This window comes from Canis aureus, chromosome 29, assembly GCF_053574225.1.
Source record: "Canis aureus isolate CA01 chromosome 29, VMU_Caureus_v.1.0, whole genome shotgun sequence".
NCBI lineage: Eukaryota > Metazoa > Chordata > Mammalia > Carnivora > Canidae > Canis > Canis aureus.
The window spans coordinates 31,330,665-31,351,094 of NC_135639.1; the positions used below are offsets into that span (position 1 = coordinate 31,330,665).

General features: G+C 45.6%; 1 protein-coding gene across 3 annotated transcripts in view; it reads left to right on the forward strand.

Moving 5' to 3' along the window:
• The window catches only part of PIK3AP1 (phosphoinositide-3-kinase adaptor protein 1), a 120,647-nt gene that overhangs the window by 90,317 nt on the left and 9,900 nt on the right, over window positions 1–20,430 (forward strand). For all 3 annotated transcript variants that reach the window (XM_077878164.1, XM_077878163.1, XM_077878166.1), the window contains 5 exons: window positions 92–160; window positions 2,189–2,394; window positions 7,548–7,620; window positions 14,863–15,018; window positions 19,561–19,631. In XM_077878164.1, coding sequence (XP_077734290.1) covers window positions 92–160; window positions 2,189–2,394; window positions 7,548–7,620; window positions 14,863–15,018; window positions 19,561–19,631 — 575 coding nt within the window. The remainder of the gene's footprint in view (window positions 1–91; window positions 161–2,188; window positions 2,395–7,547; window positions 7,621–14,862; window positions 15,019–19,560; window positions 19,632–20,430) is intronic.

Here is a 20,430-nt window from a genome sequence, read left to right on the forward strand (position 1 = left end):
GCAATTTTTTCAGTAAATATATAAAACATTATAAAGCCCTTTAGAAAGAAATCTGATTTGGCTTTTACCTATAATATTCTTTATCTCATAGTTTTTGCAGAAAAAAGTCAAGAGCGGCCTGGGAATTTTTATGTTTCCTCAGAGAGCATCAGGAAAAAAGGTAAGCCACACATCCTCAGCTTTCTTTTGTTTGACCTGAACATCTGGGTGGTAGAAGTGTTCCTGCTTCAGTGATTTTCATGATTTTCTTTCTATCTTTTTAAATATTTTATTTATTTATTTATTTGAGAGACAGAGAGAGTGCATGCATGAATCGGGAGTTGGGCAGGGGGAGAAGCAGACTCCCTACAGAACAGGGAGCCAGCTGTGGGACTCAACCCTGAGACTCCAGGATCATGACCTGAGCCAAAGGCAGACGCTTAACCAACTGAGCCATCCAGGCACCCCTGCTTCAGTGATTTTCCGGTGTAACAACCCCTTAGCATTGAAATACAGAGAGATCCAGGGGATACCATAGGTGGTGCTGTAATGATGGTAAAGGCGGAGGAGAAAAGATTGGGGTGCCCTAGAATAGTGTACAAATTAATCATACTGAGAATGTGAACACACTAGAATGTGTCTGTGAGAGCACACAAAAGCACAGTGTAAATAGTGAGATTGGTGCCAACAGGATGAAAGTGGGCAGCCTGGCACCAAGGCTTTACCTAAGGATACAGCCCTATCTTGCTATTTACCTACCCTATCTGTACCAGCTAAACTACACTTTCATTCAGCTTTTATTTAAGAGACATTTTGCTTGCATTTTTCTTCTTTTTTTTTTCCTCCTCAAAAGACTTTTTGAGGAAGTATGAGGCGATAAGTACTCCTTTTTTCTTGGTCAACTTCCTTGTGTTAAACAGAGGCATTCAGTATTATTCTGTTGATTCTTTTGAAAAGGAGAAATGACACCATCTAAGCTTTTTGAAGGACTTAGGTTGTAAGAGTGGAATTGATTGGCTTAATGCATTTTGTTTTCTCCCCACACCCCATCTTCCAGCACAATTAAAGACAGCCTTGAGGAGGGCAAACCTGGGAGAAAGGTTTGTGGGTGTGTATAGACAGATGAGTGAGTGGTTGGGAAGAATGACAGATGAACTTCTTTGAAGTCATCTCTCTTTTTCCTTCTTGCTCTCCCCCTGAATCACAATGTCCAGATGGGGTCCTGCTAGAGAAATTTAAAGATAGTCCTATATGAAATGAGCAATAAAATGTTGAGTTGTCCTCATAAGCCCCTGTGGCCCCATCACATCTGCAAGTAGCTCATTCTTCACAGAACCTAGTGGAGTCACAGCCTGGAGAAAGAGGGGTTGCCTTCATATTTCCTTAGAATCTCCAAAGCAGAGAACCATGAATTTGTAGTGTGGAGGAAAGGTTGGTAGAGGAACAACCCAAGGAGAGCTACTTGGGACATAGCACCTAATTTATACCTGGTGACATTGGAGATAGATCAGGTTCCATTGACATCCCAGTCTTCTCAAGCATTTCATGTCCATGGGTCCATAGTCATTGTGCCCATGCTGCTCGGAGGCAGGGAGGATAGTGAGGGCTGGAGTATGTTGGGAAAAGCATCCTACCTAGAATTTCCTGTATTTTCTTTCCTGGGAGTAGATTTTAATCTAAAGCAGTAGTTCTTAGTTGGAGGTGATTTCTCCTCTCCCTTCATTGCCTCCCAGAGGATACTTGGCAACGTCTGGGATGTTTTTGGATGTTGCAGCTGAGGTAGGGGATGCTGTTGGCATCTAGTGGGTAGAGGCCAGGGATGAGGCGACACATCCTACAGTATACAAGATAGCCCTCCAACAACAGAGAACTCTCCAGTCCAAGGTGTCAATAGTGTCTAAGTTGAGAAATGCTAGTCTCATGGCTTCTCAATAATTCAGGTTTGGGGGATTCTGTTAACTTGTTCAGTGGATGCTGTTCATGCCTCCTAAAATGTTGCGGCCTTGTCTACTTTAATGTAACAGGCTTTGAAATGATTCGCTGCTTCCCTCTCTGATTTGATGTCATACGTCCCCATTCTCAGTTCTGCATGTAATTGTTCTTCTGAGGCATGTTCTCTTGAATCCATGACCAGCCTCATTAACCCCACTCATCTGCCTGCCCTCCCCAGTTGGGGTGCTGTCACACTGAGTTTTGCCATCCTTTCCAGAGCCTCTCGTCAGACCTTGGAGGGACAGGCCCCAGTCGAGTATATATGACCCTTTCGCTGGAATGAAAACGCCTGGCCAGCGGCAGCTGATTACCCTCCAGGAGCAGGTGAAGTTGGGCATCGTTAATGTAGACGAGGCTGTGCTCCACTTCAAAGAGTGGCAGCTCAACCAGAAGAAGCGGTCTGAGTCCTTTCGCTTCCAGCAGGTAACCCGCTCTGTATGGTTTGTTTCATGTCCATTTCTGCACTGGGCAGAGTGGAGGGCTGGGTCCGTGCTAGCTTGTGTGCTGCTGTAGCTGAGTGCGTATGGCCAGCCTGTGACTGGGTTTTGAGTGTCATTGTGAACCAGTGTGTGTGTCTGTCACCTGTAGTCTGTAACCAACCATACAGACCCTGGCTGAGAGCAGGATGGCTATGCTGGCTGTTGTGAGGCTAGAGATCAGGAACAAAGACTCAACTGTCAATCCTGATTTTTCCACTGCCACTTCCCTCTGCATGTGGCCCTATACTTTTGCTTCCCAGCTTTTTTCTTTTCAGAGCCATTCTCTCTAATCCTAGTGCCAACACTCCCACAGAACTATCACACCTTTGAACTCACAGGACTTGGACTGTTCCCAAGAAATATGATTAAGACAGCAGAACAAGTCACAGACATAAAACCACCCAAGTTAGAGCATAACTCTCACACAAACTGCATTTCTATAGGCATGAATACAGACACAAAGGCAAAGGTCAGGAGAGGCCGCCTCATGGCCATCCCAAGGGTGGCCACTCAGAAGACTGGCATGGGCAGATGGTACTCCTAGAGGAGACTCTTGTTTTGTATTGTTTTAAGATTTTATTTATTTATTCATGAGAGACACACAAAGAGAGGTAGAGACATGGGCAGAGGGAGAAGCAGGCTCCCTGTGGGAAGCCTAATGCAGGACTCGATCCCAGGACCCTGGGATCATGCCTTGAGCCAAAGACAGACACTCAAACACTGAGCCACCCAGGCATGCTTTGTTTTGTTTTAAAGATTTTTATTTATTTGAGAGAGAGAGAGAGAGAGAGAGAGAGAGAGCATGACCTGGGGGAGGGACAAAGGCAGAGGGAGAAGCAGGCTCCACTGAGCAGGGAGCCTGACATGAGGCTTCATCCCAGGACCCTGGGACCACGAGCTGAGCTGGAGGCAGACACTTAACTGACTGAACCACCTGAGTACCCAAGACTTCTGTTATTTTTGTAAGAATCTATAACTCCATACGTGTAGTCCATGTGTAATTTAAAGCAACCCAAAGAACTCAAACTTGACCTTAGGAAGTGTATTCCTGGTCCAACTTCTTTATATTAGAAAGAAGTTGTGCCTAGGGTATTAGGAGATGTGTCTAAGACCACTTATCTAGTAAGTGGAAAGAAAGGCAGGACCAGAATGGTTGCTTTTTTCTCTCCACTTCCCCATGGTATTTCCTAGAAGGTATGTATTCTAACCTCTGCTCTCAGAGGACCTGGCATACCTGCTCTTGAGGGTGGAGGCAGCGGGAGCAGCACCTACCTACCGCTGAGATGGGAATCTTGTCTTCCTAGAGTGGGAATAGGTGTGACAAGTGGGGAAGTGAGTCATCAGGCACCATTTGTCCAGCTGGGCCCGCAGTCTACTGACAATGCCCTGTGTTGAATGGACCTGATTTCTTCTGCTGCTCACAGCAGGCATGCAAGACAAGTACCCTTGTTCCCATTTTACAGAATAATGAGGCTTGGAGAGAGGTAGAGAGGCAGAGTCAGGATTCAGATGAGCCTTTTCTCACGCCAGAGCCTGTGCTCCCTTCATGACCCTTTCTGCCTTCTTAGTGCTTTCTAAAATGGTCCCCCACTCTGCTGGCCTGCCTCCTCCCTCCTGGGGATCGTCTGATGGGTGGGATGGCACTCTGTAGGGTCCTCCTCATTCAGGAGATGCAGGGAAGCTGCAGTCCTGCTGGGACAGCCTGATTCTGGGCAAACAACAGTTTTGTTTCTCCTGGCCAGGTCACATGCCCACGTAGCATGGTAGTGAAGAGTGCCAGGGCTCCGGGGCAGGCAGCCCGAGTTACATCCTTGTTCTGTCACTTGGGGCTGGATGACCTGGGCCTCCCTGTCTGTCTGTGTCCCATCTCAAATGTGAAGGGAGAACACTGGACAGTGTCAACCCTGTAAAGGAGTTGGCATGCCTGGCACCTGGTAAACGTATAACAAATGTCAGCTGTCCATCTCTATCTGTATCCAAGAGGCTTCTCCTGTGGTCCAGAACTCTTGGGTATGGCAGACAAATGGGGTTCATATTTGACAGGGTAGAGAATTCCAGCCTAGGAGAGCTGATGCCACTATGTGCCGGGAGAGCCTCTTGGCATTTCTAGAGCATCCCCCACCCAGAGACCGGTGGGTGTGAAGACCGTTCCCTGGGCTGCCCTATCTTCCATGCCTCTGTCCACTTCCCTGCCTCTTTTACCTCCCCTCCTGTGAATGGGCACCACCCAGGCTCCCTTCAGGTCCTCTGGGCAGGTGACTTTTTTTTTTTTTAAGATTTTATTTATTTATTTGACAGAGAGAGAGAGAGAACAAGCAGGGGGAGTGGCAGGCAGAGGTAGAGGGAGAAGCAGACTCCCCACTGAATAGGGAGCCCCACATGGTGCTCAATCCCAGGACCCTGAACCAAAGGCAGATGCTTAACAGACTGAGCCACCCAGGCGCCCAAGGGTGCAGGTGACTCTTGAGTCCATGTTCCCTTTCCCATTCCACCTTTGCAGCCACCAGCTAGGTGTGTCCTGCTGAGATGCCCACGACCCCCAGCAAGTTCAGCAACAATCCATATCTAGAGGCTGCTTCCCTTTCCCGGCTCCCTATTTCTATACACTGTTATCTTCTGGACACCGAGGTTCAGACTTTACCTCCCTTGGGCTCTTCTCCTTCACAACCCTGTATCCAGTCAGCTGCTGTCTTGCCTGGTCCTGGTCTGTGACACTCTTCCTCTTGCATCTGCTCCTTCCTTTCCATTGCCCCAATGCCAACTTCTGTGCCTCTCATCTGGCCTCCCACAAAGTCTCTAGGTAGATCTCTTTGCTGCCAGCTCCTGTCGCCTCCACACTGTCAGACTTGAAAGCTATGTCTGGCCCACGCCTTCCAGTGTTTCCCTGCTTCGTCCTGGACCCAGCTCAGCCTCAGCTCTAGTCACGGCTCAGACACCCCTCCCAGTCTGGCCTCCCATGACTCTCTCATGGGACCCTTCTCATTGTCTAGACCTTAGTCCCTGGGGCATTTTCTCTAGGATGTTCAAACACTTTGAGGTAGTTGTTACTGACTAAAATAGGAACAAATTTCAACATTTGTTGAATGACTGTAATAGGCCCAACTGCACGGTTTCAGAAAAGTAGAAGGCCTGCTGTATTGCCTCTTGAGAGTGCACAGTCTCTCTGGAGAGACAAGACACATACACCCAAAGCCACACAGCTGCACAGATGCACTGGGCAATGCTGCATAGCTCATGCCAGATGGCAGGTGTAGTCACTAAGGACTGGAGCAGGCTGGAGAGGTTTAAGAGGGAAGTTGGATCTGGACCCAGACCTGGAACAGACTCATGGAGAGGAATCGTTGCCTCTCACGGTTGGAAGAATGGTATGAAAACAGAGTCTCAGAGGCAGATCCTGTCCATGGAGTGTGTGTGAGCATGGAAGGGACTGGCTTGGCTAAAGGAGTCTATAAGGAGGAGGGTGGTGGTGCCAAGGCTGGGAAGAGCGTGGAGCTAGGAGCCAGAGAGGAGGGGAGACTCTTTGTTGTAGAAAGGGTGTCTTCTCTTCAGGTACAACTTCTTTTTTTTTTTTTTTTTATAGATAAAGGTTAGTTTCCTATTTTATTTTATTTTATTTATTTATTTTTTATTTTATTTTATTTTATTTTTTTTAATTTTTTTTTATTGGTGTTCAATTTACTAACATACAGAATAACCCCCAGTGCCCGTCACCCATTCACTCCCACCCCCCGCCCTCCTCCCCTTCCAACACCCCTAGTTCGTTTCCCAGAGTTAGCAGTCTTTACGTTCTGTCTCCCTTTCTGATATTTCCCACACATTTCTTCCCCCTTCCCTTATATTCCCTTTCACTATTATTTATATTCCCCAAATGAATGAGAACATATAATGTTTGTCCTTCTCCGACTGGCTTACTTCACTCAGCATAATACCCTCCAGTTCCATCCACGTTGAAGCAAATGGTGGGTATTTGTCATTTCTAATAGCTGAGTAATATTCCATTGTATACATAAACCACATCTTCTTTATCCATTCATCTTTCGATGGACACCGAGGCTCCTTCCACAGTTTGGCTATCGTGGCCATTGCTGCTATAAACATCGGGGTGCAGGTGTCCCGGCGTTTCACTGCATCTGTATCTTTGGGGTAAATCCCCAACAGTGCAATTGCTGGGTCGTAGGGCAGGTCTATTTTTAACTCTTTGAGGAACCTCCACACAGTTTTCCAGAGTGGCTGCACCAGTTCACATTCCCACCAACAGTGTATGAGGGTTCCCTTTTCTCCACATCCTCTCCAACATTTGTTGTTTCCTGCCTTGTTAATTTTCCCCATTCTCACTGGTGTGAGGTGGTATCTCATTGTGGTTTTGATTTGTACTTCCCTGATGGCAAGTGATGCAGAGCATTTTCTCATGTGCATGTTGGCCATGTCTATGTCTTCCTCTGTGAGATTTCTGTTCATGTCTTTTGCCCATTTCATGATTGGATTGTTTGTTTCTTTGGTGTTGAGTTTAAGAAGTTCTTTATAGATCTTGGAAACTAGCCCTTTATCTGATATGTCATTTGCAAATATCTTCTCCCATTCTGTAGGTTGTCTTTGAGTTTTGTTGACTGTATCCTTTGCTGTGCAAAAGCTTCTTATCTTGATGAAGTCCCAATAGTTCATTTTTGCTTTTGTTTCTTTTGCCTTCGTGGATGTATCTTGCAAGAAGTTACTATGGCCGAGTTCAAAAAGGGTGTTGCCTGTGTTCTTCTCTAGGATTTTGATGGAATCTTGTCTCACATTTAGATCTTTCATCCATTTTGAGTTTATCTTTGTGTATGGTGAAAGAGAGTGGTCTAGTTTCATTCTTCTGCATGTGGATGTCCAATTTTCCCAGCACCATTTATTGAAGAGACTGTCTTTCTTCCAATGGATAGTCTAAGAGTACTTGAATGTCTCTGGGGACTGATTGTGAATGCATTCAGCCTCATTTGCATGCTGGAGATGTTATTACAATGACATGTATCTTGCAGACAGCATAAAATCAGGAAGAAACTCTATTGCCCAGAGGGTATATTTCTGGTATATACTTTTAAAATTAACTAAATTTTTTTCCAGGAAAATCTTAAACGGCTAAGAGACAGCATTACCCGAAGACAGAGAGAGAAGCAAAAATCAGGAAAGCAGGCAGGTATGTAGCTTCTTGGGGGTGCTGCATTGTGGGGGACTGCCATGATTTGTTGTCCCTAACTCTTCTTTCTGCAGTGGCCTGAGTGGGCAGAGTGCTTGCCTGGTGCCTGTCACCCTGTTTACAGATCTGAGTACCCCACTGTACTATGATGTTCTTTTGGGCAATGGCTTTGTCTTGTCTATTTTTTTTTTTTAATTTTTATTTATTTATGATAGTCACAGAGAGAGAGAGAGAGAGAGAGAGAGAGGCAGAGACTCAGGCAGAGGGAGAAACAGGCTCCATGCACCGGGAGCCCGATGTGGGATTCGATCCCGGGTCTCCAGGATCGCGCCCTGGGCCAAAGGCAGGCGCCAAACCGCTGCGCCACCCAGGGATCCCTATTTTTTTTTTTTTTTTTTTTGAGAGAGAGAGACAGCATATGCAGGGGGTGGGGGGCCCAATAGGGAGAGGGAGAGACAATTCTAAGCAGGCTCCATGCTTAATGCAGAGCCCGGTGGGGAGCTTGATCTTACAACTAAGATCATGACCTGAGCCGAAACCAAGAGTCAGATGCTTAACCAACTGAGCCACCCAGGTGCCCTTGTCTTGTTTATTCTGTGTCTCCAGTACCTGCCACATAAGACATGCCAACAAATGAATAAATGGATTGATTTCTGTATTCCCCCCATCCTCTCACGCACAGAGAATGACAAAACTTTTCCCCCAGGTACCTGACCCTTCCCTTGGCATTTAGGAAGACATGTTTTTTGAAGAGAGAAAGGAAAAAAACCCCTCATTCACATAGTATCTGTTTCTGATTGAAGCAGGGAATTGCATCATTGGTGTCCACACCATACAGTGCCTCAGAAGGCAGGCCTCAGGTGTAGCAGGGCCCTTGCCATGTGTAGTAGGGGTCCAGTAGCAGGGCCATGCATTCTGATTGTGTACACTGAAGACCAGGCTTCTCGACACCACTACCCCAGAGCAGTGATGGGCATTTGCCTATATTGCATATTCTTACTGAGAGCCTCTGGAATGGTGAGTCTCGGTGATTTATTTTGGCTAGTCTATACCAAGTAGAGCTGGCAATAAAAGGCTTTCAGAAGCTCTCAGAGCTTGAGTAGAGCCCTATTAAATAAAGGACTAAGAACATGTATAACTTCCACAGTCTATCTCCAGCTGCTATCAATAACCTGACTTCTCATGACCCTGGCCAGGCAGGTAACACCCCAGTCTTTGAAAATGACATATTCCTGCCACAGGCCCCTTGCTCATACCTTTTCTTTCTCACCTATATGAAAACTCCTGGGCTGCAAAACCCAGCTCTGTAGCCCCTGCTTGGTGAGGCCATCCTGGGCCACTCTAGGCCACTGTACCCTTTCCCCACTTGAGCATTTATAAGACCTACTGTCCCTTCCATTCATCTGGCACTTCTCTTTTGCTACCTCTGATTGCTATCATTTCAATCCTGTATTCAAACCATCAGAAATTCCCAATTCCCAGAGGTTCTGCCTCCAAAATGCATTTTAAATATGATCGTTTCTGACTCTCTTCATGCCACAGCTGCAGGTAAGCTGCCATCATCTCTTCCTGGATGAATGAAGAGCCTCTTCAATCATTTCCCCGTGTTTACTCTCACTTTTCTACAGTTAATCCTCCAAACTGGGGATCCCTGGGTGGCGCAGCGGTTTGGCACCTGACTTTGGCCCAGGGTGCGATCCTGGAGACCCGGGATCGAATCCCACGTCGGGCTCCCAGTGCATGGAGCCTGCTTCTCCCTCTGCCTATGTCTCCGCTTCTCTCTCTCTCTCTCTCTCTCTCTCTCTCTGTGTGTGTGTGTGTGTGTGACTATCATAAATAAATAAAAATTAAAAAAAATTTTAAAAAATCCTCCAAACTGTAGCCAATGACCTTTTAAAAATAAAAAATCAGGGGCAGCCCCGTGGTGCAGCGGTTTAGCACCACCTGCAGCCTGGGGTGTGATCCTGGAGACCCGGGATCGAGTCCCACGTCAGGCTCCCTGCATGGAGCCTGCTTCTCCCTCTGCCTGTGTCTCTGCCTCTCTCTCTCTCTGTGTCTAAATAAATAAATAAATCTTTTTAAAAATTTTAAAAATAAAAAATCAGATCCTGCTAGTCCCTTGCTCAAAACCCTCCAGGCGCTCTTGTTCCACCCAGAGTAGAGTCACACTCTCCACTGTGGCCTGAGAGTCCTATGCGATCTCACCCCTGAGCCCACTTCTACTTTCCCCTTTAACCCCATGCTCTAGTTCCAAAGGACTCCTTTTTTGTTGCTCTAACAAGTCAAGAGCAGCCCTCCCCAGGCACTTTGCAGTTGTCCACCCTCCACTTTTCCCACATCTTCACTGACTGGCTGTTTTTCAGAGTTTGGCTCTAAGTTCTCCTCAGAGAGGCCTTCTCTACATTCTCTCCAGAGCAGCCCTCCAGCACTCACTGTGCCTTTGCTCACCCTCTTTTCACATATCACAGACTGGAAGCATCTCATGTGCCTGTTCTCATGATTATCTTCTGGCCCATTCCCTCACTGTCACTGCCATAAACTCCATGAGGGCAGAGCTTGTCTGTTCTGGGTTCTGCTGAATCCCCAGCATGTAGGACAGTACATTGATTAGGCTCAAGAAATCTCTATTGGAATAAAATGTTTGGTAACACCATTCATTCATTCTATAAACACTTAACTGAGTATCAGACTCTCTGTCAGGGATAGAGACCCATAAGGCATGATCTTCACCACTGGGTAGTTTATGAGTTAGTCTTTTATTTGTGTAGGTCTGAATTTTCCCAGCTAGAGTCTGCTCCACAATGCCTAGCACAGTATTTTGCAGATGGTACTAGCCTGGTGAATGTCAATGATTTTGACCTTTTGGGAAAAGAGGCGTACAGAGGTTATAACCATGGCAGAAGGTCAGAAAGGTCATTCTAAGATGTCTGCTTGAGTTACTAGTTTTTAAATGTATGCTTCCACTACTCAAGCTCACACTTGTTTGCCCTCCTGGCTGAAGAGAGGAGAAACAAGAGAAGGCAGAAAATCTGGTTCAAGATCTAAGTAGTGATCTTAGGGTCAGACAATAGGTTCTAGGTGAGAAAAGGGATGAGGTGCTTTTAAAAATTAGAACACATGAACCCAAAGATAGAGGCCTTGACTGAATGAAACATTTCACGCTTTTACACACAGGCAGCCTCGAAAAAGCTGTGATTTGTTGGTGTGTGAGGTGTTTGAGGGCCAGAGTGTTATAATGTTGGAATCATGAGTTCTGGGCAGCTGGCACTCCAGAACTGAGCCCACTGGGTGTCATCACACCTTTACCACCCAATCAGATGTTGAAGCAAGGCACACACACACAGGCCAAGGAGTAAAGGGGAATAGGCATGGGTCCGGGGCCATCGGGGTTGGGGTCAAGTTCCTAGCCACTGCTCACTCCTAACTAGTGAGGAACCATGGACAAGATAAATCCCCCAACCACAGTCCTCATCTGCAAAGGGGCACAAATAAAAGTGCCTACCTCATTAGGGTTTCTATGAGGACTGAACAAGTTAGGGTATACCTGGGGCCTTGCGCAATGCCTGGCACATGGAAGCACTCTAAAAACCACCTGTATAGAAGCTGGTGTCCTCTCAGGCAGGGCTTCCCACGGTGTGTGCACTTGGGCTGGAACTTTCCATCCCAGGTCCAGCCCTAGAATGCTGGGTTTTGTAACATTATACAGAGTTCACCCAAAGCTAGTCAGGCTCTGAATAAGTGATACTCACCTGTATCTGTACTCTACATGACAATGGTCATGTCTACATTTTTTTCAAAGGAACATTGGTTAAATGCCCTTGATTCCCTTCCCCTCTCCTCTTCAAGAAGACCCCCTGACTAGGAATTTTATGGGGGAGGTGTTAAGTATTTTTACTTTTTACATTAGGGGTCTTAATTAATGTCATAACTATTAGATGATTAAGCCATATCTAATTTTTTTGAGATTTTATTTATTTATTCATGAGAGATACAGAGAGGTAGAGAGAGAGAGGCAGAGACATAAGCAGAGGGGGAGAAGCAGGCTCCATGCAGGGAGCCCGATGTGGGACTCGATCCTAGGTCTCCAGGATCAGGCCCTGGGCTGAAGGTGGCGCTAAACCGCTGAGCCACCGGGGCTGCCCCAGCCATATCTAATTTGACACTAAACAAGGGGACAACAGGCAATCCACCCATCAGCCCCAAGAGTTTCCTTTCATTTTCATAAAAAAAGAAAAAGAAAAAGAAAAAAGAAAAATAAAAAGAAAGAAAAAAAGATTTATTTATTTATTTTAGAGAGAGAGAATGCAGGGGCAAGAGGCACAGGGAGAGGTAGAAAGAGTCCCAAGCAGACTCTGTGGTCAACACGAAGCCTGATACAGGGCTCAATCTCACAACCCTAAGATCAGACCTGAGCTGAAACCAAGAGTCGAATGCTTAACTGACTGTGCCACCCAGACGCCCCTCATTTTTGTTATTTATTTTGGTAAATAAATAACATACAATTTATCATTGGGCCTCACTCAATTGTATATTTAGTGACATACTAACGTGTGATTGCCTGTTTCACACTGAGTAAGCTTCAGTGGTGCTTCTGTGTGCTTATGGGGAGTAAAGAGTAGGCACTGGGCATGGGGTAGGGGAGAGCAGGGGAAGAGATTAGGATTGTGTCAGAGTTTAAGGCAACCTACTCTGCTTTGACCATTGCAGCTCCTTAAAAAAAAAAAAAAGAAGAAAAATATATTTTCCACATTGAATTTCTGTTTTTACCAGAGGAAATAACTCTGCTTCCCCCTCACCCCCACAAAAACAAAAAACAAACAAACAAACAAAAAACAGAAAAGAAAAGCATTTAGAAACCATTGACACAGGGTAACATTAATCTGTAGGAACATTAGGGTTGACAAATGGCATTTCTGCATAGAGGACCTTTTCTAGGAACAGAGCCCATTCTAAACGTAAGGGCTGACTCTGTTTATTTAGAAAGCTCATTTGTGTTAGAAAAGAAAAATGATGACTATTTTTCTTTAATTTGGGTTAGAACACCAAGGATAAGTAATAAGATTCTGTTCATAATAACTTGCTAGTCTTTCTTCAGTCTTGGGGAATTATTTTGTCCTGCTGGTACAGAACGCTGATGGTTCTGAAGGACATCAGAGGGCCTGTCATGGCCCATAACTTGTTAGACACCCCCAAGGAAGACAGTCCATATTTGTGTTCTGAGTGTGTCTGGGGCATGTCTGGGGCTCGTCTGGGGCAGGACAGGGAGGAGCAGGCTGGGTCCCAGGCAGCCTGGGCTCCAATCCCTCCAATCCAATCAGAGTCACTTTACGGTCCAGGACAGTCCCCTTAACCACTCTGTGCCTCAGTTTCCTCATCCATGGTTACACCTGATTTACCAACTGCATGGGGAAGAAGTGAAGTTCAGAGGAGGTATGATGACCCATGGGGACACGCTCTGGGAAATGTACCATGTAATATAATGCTGATCACCATTCCTGGCATTGTTTCTTTCTTCCAGGAATATCAGGATTTTGTAGACATTTAGACTGGCTCTACTTGATTTTTTTGAACTTCTGACTCTCAAATTTTTTTCCTATGTATTTTACTTTCCTTCCTCATAGAACTGGTTGAGGGTAGAAAATTGCCACATTAAAGTGAATTAAGCAGATAGGAACCTCCCTTTAAGAGTGTGTTGTTAAAAAAAAGGGGGGGCGTCAAAACTGAGGGGGAAAAAAAGGATGCCACCTGCTTGGGCTCTAAGATACTCTGGGCCTGTACCCACATGCAGGTATGGCTGGCTGGTCTCTGCCCAAGTAGTTCTAGGCTCAGGTGGCGATTGCACTGCTCAGTTGAAGCAAGGAGAGCGTGAGAATGTGAGAGAGATCGTGTCACACAGAGACCTAGAAAGCTGGTTTAATCCTAGAACCAAACACTGCTCTTGGAACCTGCCTCCAGGGTGAGGTACGTGTGAGGTCCATGTAAACCACAGTCCAACTTTGTAACCTCCTCTGTGTGGAGTATTTCCCATAGGCTCTGTCCACCCTGTGCTCAAACTTCCTCTCTCCTATAGCTGTTCACCCATTTGCCTTCACCTCTGGCTTTGCCAGCAGAGCTACCTCTGCTCCTGGACTCCCTGAACTTCTGGCCATACCCATCCCACAGAAGAGGAGAGGCGGAGGAGGAAGTAGTACCATTAAGATAAGAACATGCCACCCAAAAGTACACGGAGCTTCCACCTCTCCCAAAGGCCCTGCCCCCAGGGCTTGGGCATGTTCAGGGCACCAAGGGAGCCCCGTGACACGAGCCCACCTGATGTTCACACTTCCCTCTGGGAGAGAGTGGACATGGGAACCCACAGATACTTTGTTCTGTTCATCAGCAAGAATTGTTTTTTGCTCAGAGAACCCAGGGGTGGAGATCTAGGGAGGACGAAAGACCAACTAGTGGGCAGGACTAAGTCAGTAAAGAGACCAGTTTAATGCTGTGCAAAACAAAGAAATAATTTGTTTCTAAGTCTGCCAGGTCCAAAGCCACTGAGCAGCCTTGCAAGTCTCAAAATCTTTTATGGGGCTGATGGACCTCCTTTCATTAGTTTCTGGGTTGTTGCTGCCAGTTGTAGACCACGCCCCCAGACCACATTTGTTGAGGGATGCAGAGGTAGTATAAATAGTGGTTAGGAGCCTGGCCTCTGGAGCCTGGGTTCAAATCCCAGCTGTTCCACGTACCAGCTGTGTGCTACTTCTCCGTAATAAGTTTTTCTTGGGAATGATGATAATGGTATTTATTTCATGGGTGTGGGGAAGCTCACGGAACTCTGCCTGGTACACAGGATGAGCAGTTATTCAGATCAACAGTGTTCCTGAGTACCACTCTGGAAGGGAAGTAATTCATGTCCCATAGCTGCGGAGTGGCAGAGCTGTGGCCCCAGACCTTTCCCTAATTGTGGGCTTGCCTGGAATGGAAGCATTTGTCTGGCTTTCTCACATGCCTTGACCTCCCTCCTCTCTCACACAGCGATGGCCACACAGGAGTCTGTGGAGTTTCAGTGTTGAATTGGGCAGGACCCCCACCCTCTCCCCACCCTCTTCTCCTCTCCCCTCCCTTCCCCTCCCCTCCCATCCTCTCCTCTCCCCTCCCCTCCCTGCCAGGCACCCTCCAGATTCAGCCCAGGGAGGCAGGTGGAGATTGAGCAGCTGGGCAGTCTGGTGCCTTGACGTTTATCTCTCTTTCCTCTAATTCCAGATTTGGAGATCACGGTCCCAATTCGGCACTCACAGCACCCGCCCGGGAAGGTGGAGTTTGGAGTCTATGAAAGCGGCCCCAGGAAAAGCGTCTTCCCCCCAAGAACAGAGTTGAGGCGAGGAGACTGGAAAAGCGATAGTACCTCCAGCACAGCAAGTGAGCAGGGGAGGAGCGTGCCTCTACATCTGCATTCCAGCTGGCGCCTGTGGGCTTTGCCAACAATTTCATACTGAGAGCCCAGCAGATCCTCCATTGGAGCCTGATCTGTATTTAAGGGGGTATAAGAAATGGGGGACGTTTAGCCTGAGTTTGCCTTTCTTCAGAGGGCCAGAGATCCTTTACATCAATATCCCCTGAAGCCGATTGCATAATAATTGATTTCACCATTCCTTCTGTAGACAGAAAAACCTAGTAATGATACCAATTAACATTTGTTGAGTGTTTACTCTATGCTAAGCCTTTTCTATAGAGTCTCTGATTTAATTCTCACACTAAGTCTGTCCGATAGGCAGTATCCCCAGTATGGAGGAAGAAACTGGAGTGTTGGTGCCTCGCCCTATGTTAAACAACTAGTAAGCAGTGATGTCAGCATTTGAACTCAGGCAGCCCAGATCCAGGGCCCAGACTCTCAACCACTCTCCTTTCTGCTTCCTCAACCTGATAAGGGGAAGGAAAGGGCACAAAGTCAGAAACATTAGAAAACAAGGGACTCACATTTGAGAATTTCAACTTTATGGATGAGTTGAGGATCCAATTAGGAAATGTGGAAGACATTTTGGCTTGAAAGCTTGATAGAGTCTGCAACAGAAAACACCTGCTGATGGCCACACGGGAGGCAGGGGCTTTGTTTCTGTATCCAGGTTGGTGTCAGCTGACTTCAGACACACGGGCCTCACCAACAGCATAGATTGGGTTTCGCTTTTTTGAAACAGCTTTGTGTTATCAAAACAGCTAGGAGAACAATGGAAGAGTAAGAGACTCAGGACTGAATTTGAGGACTCGTAGCTCATTAAATGTCAGGCACAGAACCCCCAAATGGATATTTGGACAGGAAGGTCATTGAACCCTGGGGGTTCTTAATCTTTTCTGCATCACAAACCCCTTTTGAGAATCTGATCTATACTCTGGATATGCTTCCCAGAAAATTGCATGGATATGTGTCCATACATATACACACAGTATTACCCATCTGTGGGCTTAGATCAAGAACCCCTGCATTAGTCTCCCTTCTAACTTTATAGATGGGTTATTTATAATCCAAAGAAGGAAAGAGTTGTGTGCAAGGTCACACAGCTAATGAAGCAAAGGTGGAAGCTGACCCAGATCTTCTCTCAGGTTAACATTCCTACTACTACTATCTGTTGAAACAGACCCAAAGCCCATTATGGCCACAGGGAAGCCTAGATGGGGCAGAGGAGAAAACTTCTAATGTAACGAGGGTGGTAATGTGTAGCCGAAACCCTTGAAGCAATTTAGAGAATTCTGACAAGTTCAAAAATGGGAGAGATTTTCCCAGTGATCCCAGGTGGCTGACAAAGCATGAGGCAGGTGGCCCGTCTCTCAGATGCGTGGTTGAGGAGGAAAGCGGTATAGATCCTCTCAGGGTGAGGGCAGGGCATTCTGGGGTGGGAAGGAGGGGAAATTTAACAAGACAGATGTAAAGTACTTGTTTCAGGCTCAGGTTAATTTAAATGATTTTATGTGTATGTTTTACTTGGAGGTGAAAACAGAACAGAAAACATAAACTGTGCTTCTTACTTTATACGGTGGTTTATTGTTTAGGAGTGGCTGGGTCATCTGTCTAGAGAAGGGTATTAAATGACAGACCAATGGTTTTTACTCTGTGGCTGTTGCCTGAATCCAGTCCCTTCTCTACAGTTTTACTTATCTATTGCTGTATAACAAACCACCCCAAACACAGTGGCTTGAAACAACCATTTGTTTATACCGGATTCTAAACTTGGGCAAGACTCAGTGGAGATGCTTCATCTGCCCTCCACATGGGTTAGCTGGGGGTCATTCCTGTGCATTGTCCTCAGCTGTAAGCTCATCATGGGTGGGAACATTCTAGATGGTCTCTCATTTTTGGGGGCCTCTCTGTATGTGGCCTCTAAATCAGTAGCCTGAACTTCTTATATGCTAACAAAATCCAGAAAGGGAAATTCCAGGAGGATAGGCCCCAATGTGCAAGTGCCTATCATGCTTTGTCTTGCATCATACTCACTAATGTCGTATTAATCAGAGCAAGCCACGTGGCTAAACCTGGAAGGAAAGAAGGAAGGGGCTATTCAGAGGCATGGGTACTGGAAGGTGAAGGTCTGGGGGTTACTAATGGATCTTGAGATTGATGAAGTGATGGTAGCTGCTGCCATCAATCAGATGCTTCCTCTTGGAGGCCCTGTGCCAAGCATGTGTCCATGTGACCTAATCCATTCTGTGCAACAATACTGGGAGTTCTAGACCATGAAATGGACATTTAGGGAGGTTAGTCCCTGGTTGCTGGGCAAGTAGGCCGAAAGTCTGGGTTTCACATCCAGATCTTTCTGTGCATGTAACCATTGGCACATACTGCCTTCCAAATATATATAAGTCCTCAGGGCTGGGAGATAGAGTGAAGATGGCCTAGCTCTGATCTACCAACTGTCCTTTACCCACCAGGATCACTCTGAAAACAACACTATTTTTATTATGGTGCAGCTGTCATCTCTTGGGAACCACAGAAAAACAGTTGCAGGTTAAATCTGGTTATACTTAAATTTTAGTTAAGAATATTAATGTTATATTTAACAGAACACAAATTTCATTTCAGAAAGACTTTTAACCTTTTTGTAGACTGTCGAGTCCATGTTTCTTGAGGGTCATATTATATTTGGTCACTTCTTTCCCTTATTCATTTATCCACCAAATATTTGAGGACTGCTCTGTGCATTATGAGTGAGACTATACACTAGAGACATAAAGACGAAAAAGAAATGGAGCCCATCTTTGGGAGACTTGTAATGGAGTAGAGAAAATACAAAACTAGCATGAATTAGATGCTTGATCTTTCTTCCTGGTGACAGAGGCCTGGAAGAGGTAGGCACTGCCCTCCTCCCCACTGGCAAAAGTGATGATGGGGGTCAGAGCCTCCTACCAGCCATGCAGTCTAGTGGGGATGTGGGTAATAAGTCCTGGAGAGGAGAGAGGGCCAGGGCAGATGAACCAGGGAACCAAGGTTCAAAGACAAACACTGGGGGGCTAAAGATTTAGGAACACCCAGGGAAGTCACAATGGGAGCCAATGAGTATGCATTTCCAAGGTTCTGGGGCCAGTGCCTGGGCAGCTCTTTGGTCTCTCCCAGCAGATAACCTTTGGAAGGAGGCTGGTTCATTAGGAGGGAGTGGGATGAAGAATGGTAAATGACAGGAGGCTTGACTTCGTAGGCCTGGGATCCATGGGCTGGAGGAGTTACTTCCACTAGGGGATTCTGGAAATTCCTGAGCATTGGCACCTGAGGTTTTAGCCTTATAGATAAGGGTGGGATGGGGACATTCTGGCCAAGTGGAAGTTGTTATGTATGGATAACTGAATGGAAAGGAAAAGGATCACATGCTCCTTAATAAGCAAACTCTGAATCCCCTGGCTTACATAAGTATTTTGACATATTCTTTTAAATTCAAAAATCTACTCCCCCAAAATAATCCAAAATTGTAATCTTAACCTGCTCGATTTAAGCTCACATCTAAATTAATTAGGCCAAAGTTGATACCATAATGAAATTGAAACTAAGAATATTTACTTATAAACTAATATGATGAGCTGTGTTAAGTGACAATTCAGTAAACCTAAGATCTGGCAGTATTACTAGGGACAATAGTGGTAAATTAAAGTCAATTTATTTTGTTTTAGTTGATGGACTTTTTTTTTTTTTTTTTGGCTCCTGGATCATCACCTATTTCAGCTTGTTCTAAATCTGTGTTGTCCCATATGGTAGCCACTAGCCATATGTTAAACTAAATAAAATTTAAATTTAGTTCCTCAGTTCTCGGTATGCTCTAGCTACCATATTGGTATACTATAGGACATTTCTAGAAAGTTCTATTGGATAGGGCTGTTCTAACAAGATAGGAAGGTGATAGATTCTCAGTTCAAAAGACTGGAGCACCTAAACTCATCCAATCACGGTTCCTACCGGGAGCATAAATTATGCTTTGGAGTTTGGAGTTTGTGCTTTGTATTTTGTCTGTATCAAACTGGCTTCTTATTGGAAGGTGTATATATATGTGTGTGATTACATGCTTGCTATCATTTCTAAATAAGTAAAAAATTTCAACAAGATGTTTGCAGATTTTAGAAATACCACTGAACAAGCAAGAAATTGAGCATCTCTGCTTCCTTGTCTGTCAAACCAGAGCACTAATATCAGATAGGATTTTCTCACGGATTAAGTGCAGTCATGTTATTAAAGCATGTAATGTGTGATAAGCCCTCAGTAAATAATAGCTATAAAGCAAAAAAAAAAAATTGTAATAAAAAGGTGAACCGTTTCATTTTATGCTGAAAAAAAGTAAAACTAATAAGATGGCAGCATTTTGAAGATCCCATATTCACAGCTTATATATTGTTCCTATCAGTAGTAATAAGTAAGGGATAGAGTTCTGCATTTTATTTTAGCCTGAAAGAATCCACAGTCCAGCTAATTTTGTTTGTACCCTTTAGGCAGTACAAGTAACCGATCCAGCACCCGGAGCCTCCTCAGTGTGAGCAGCGGGATGGAGGGGGACAATGAGGTGAGAGGTGGGGACTCCAACCCCATTTTTTCTTGTCCTAGTGGTTATTCCACTGCAAGAAATAGAAATCCAGGGAAAGAAGCCAGACATGAGAGGTCACATATTTTAGGATTCCATTTATGTGAAATATCCAGAAGAGATAGAATCAGAGAGACAGGGGCACCTGGGGGGCTCAGTGGTTGAGCATCTGCCTTTGACTCAGGGCGTGATCCTAGGGTCCTGGGATCAAGTTCTGCATCAAATCCCCACAGGGAGCCTGCTTCTGCCTCTCCTTCTGCCTCTGTCTCTCTCTTGGTGTTTCTCATGAATCAATAAATAAAATCTTCAAAAAAAAAATAAGAGACAGAATACAGATTTGGTGGTTACCAGAGACTGGGAGGAGGGGGAAAATGAGGAGAACACTGTTTCCTTTTGGAATGATGAAAATGTTTTGGGACTAGATAGAGGTGGTGGTTACACAATATTGCAAATGTCCTAAGTGCCACTGAATTTTTCACTTTAAAATGGTGAATTATGTATGTGAGTTTTACCTCAATAAAAAGGAAGGGAGGAAGGAAGGAAGGAAATGAGGGAAGGGAGGCAAGGAGGGAGAGGTTAATCCCCTGACTGGTTAAGCCAAAGAGAGCATCTGTTAGAAGGAGCTGGATGACTCTCAGGGAATCTAGAGGATTGAGATCACGTTTGGAGCCCTCGATCAGGAGCAGTGAGAAATGCCAGAGCCAAGGCCACTGCTCCATGTATTCCCAGCGCCATGAGCTCTTTTGTCTTTTCTTCCCTGTGCATATCTGCTTTCTTTCAC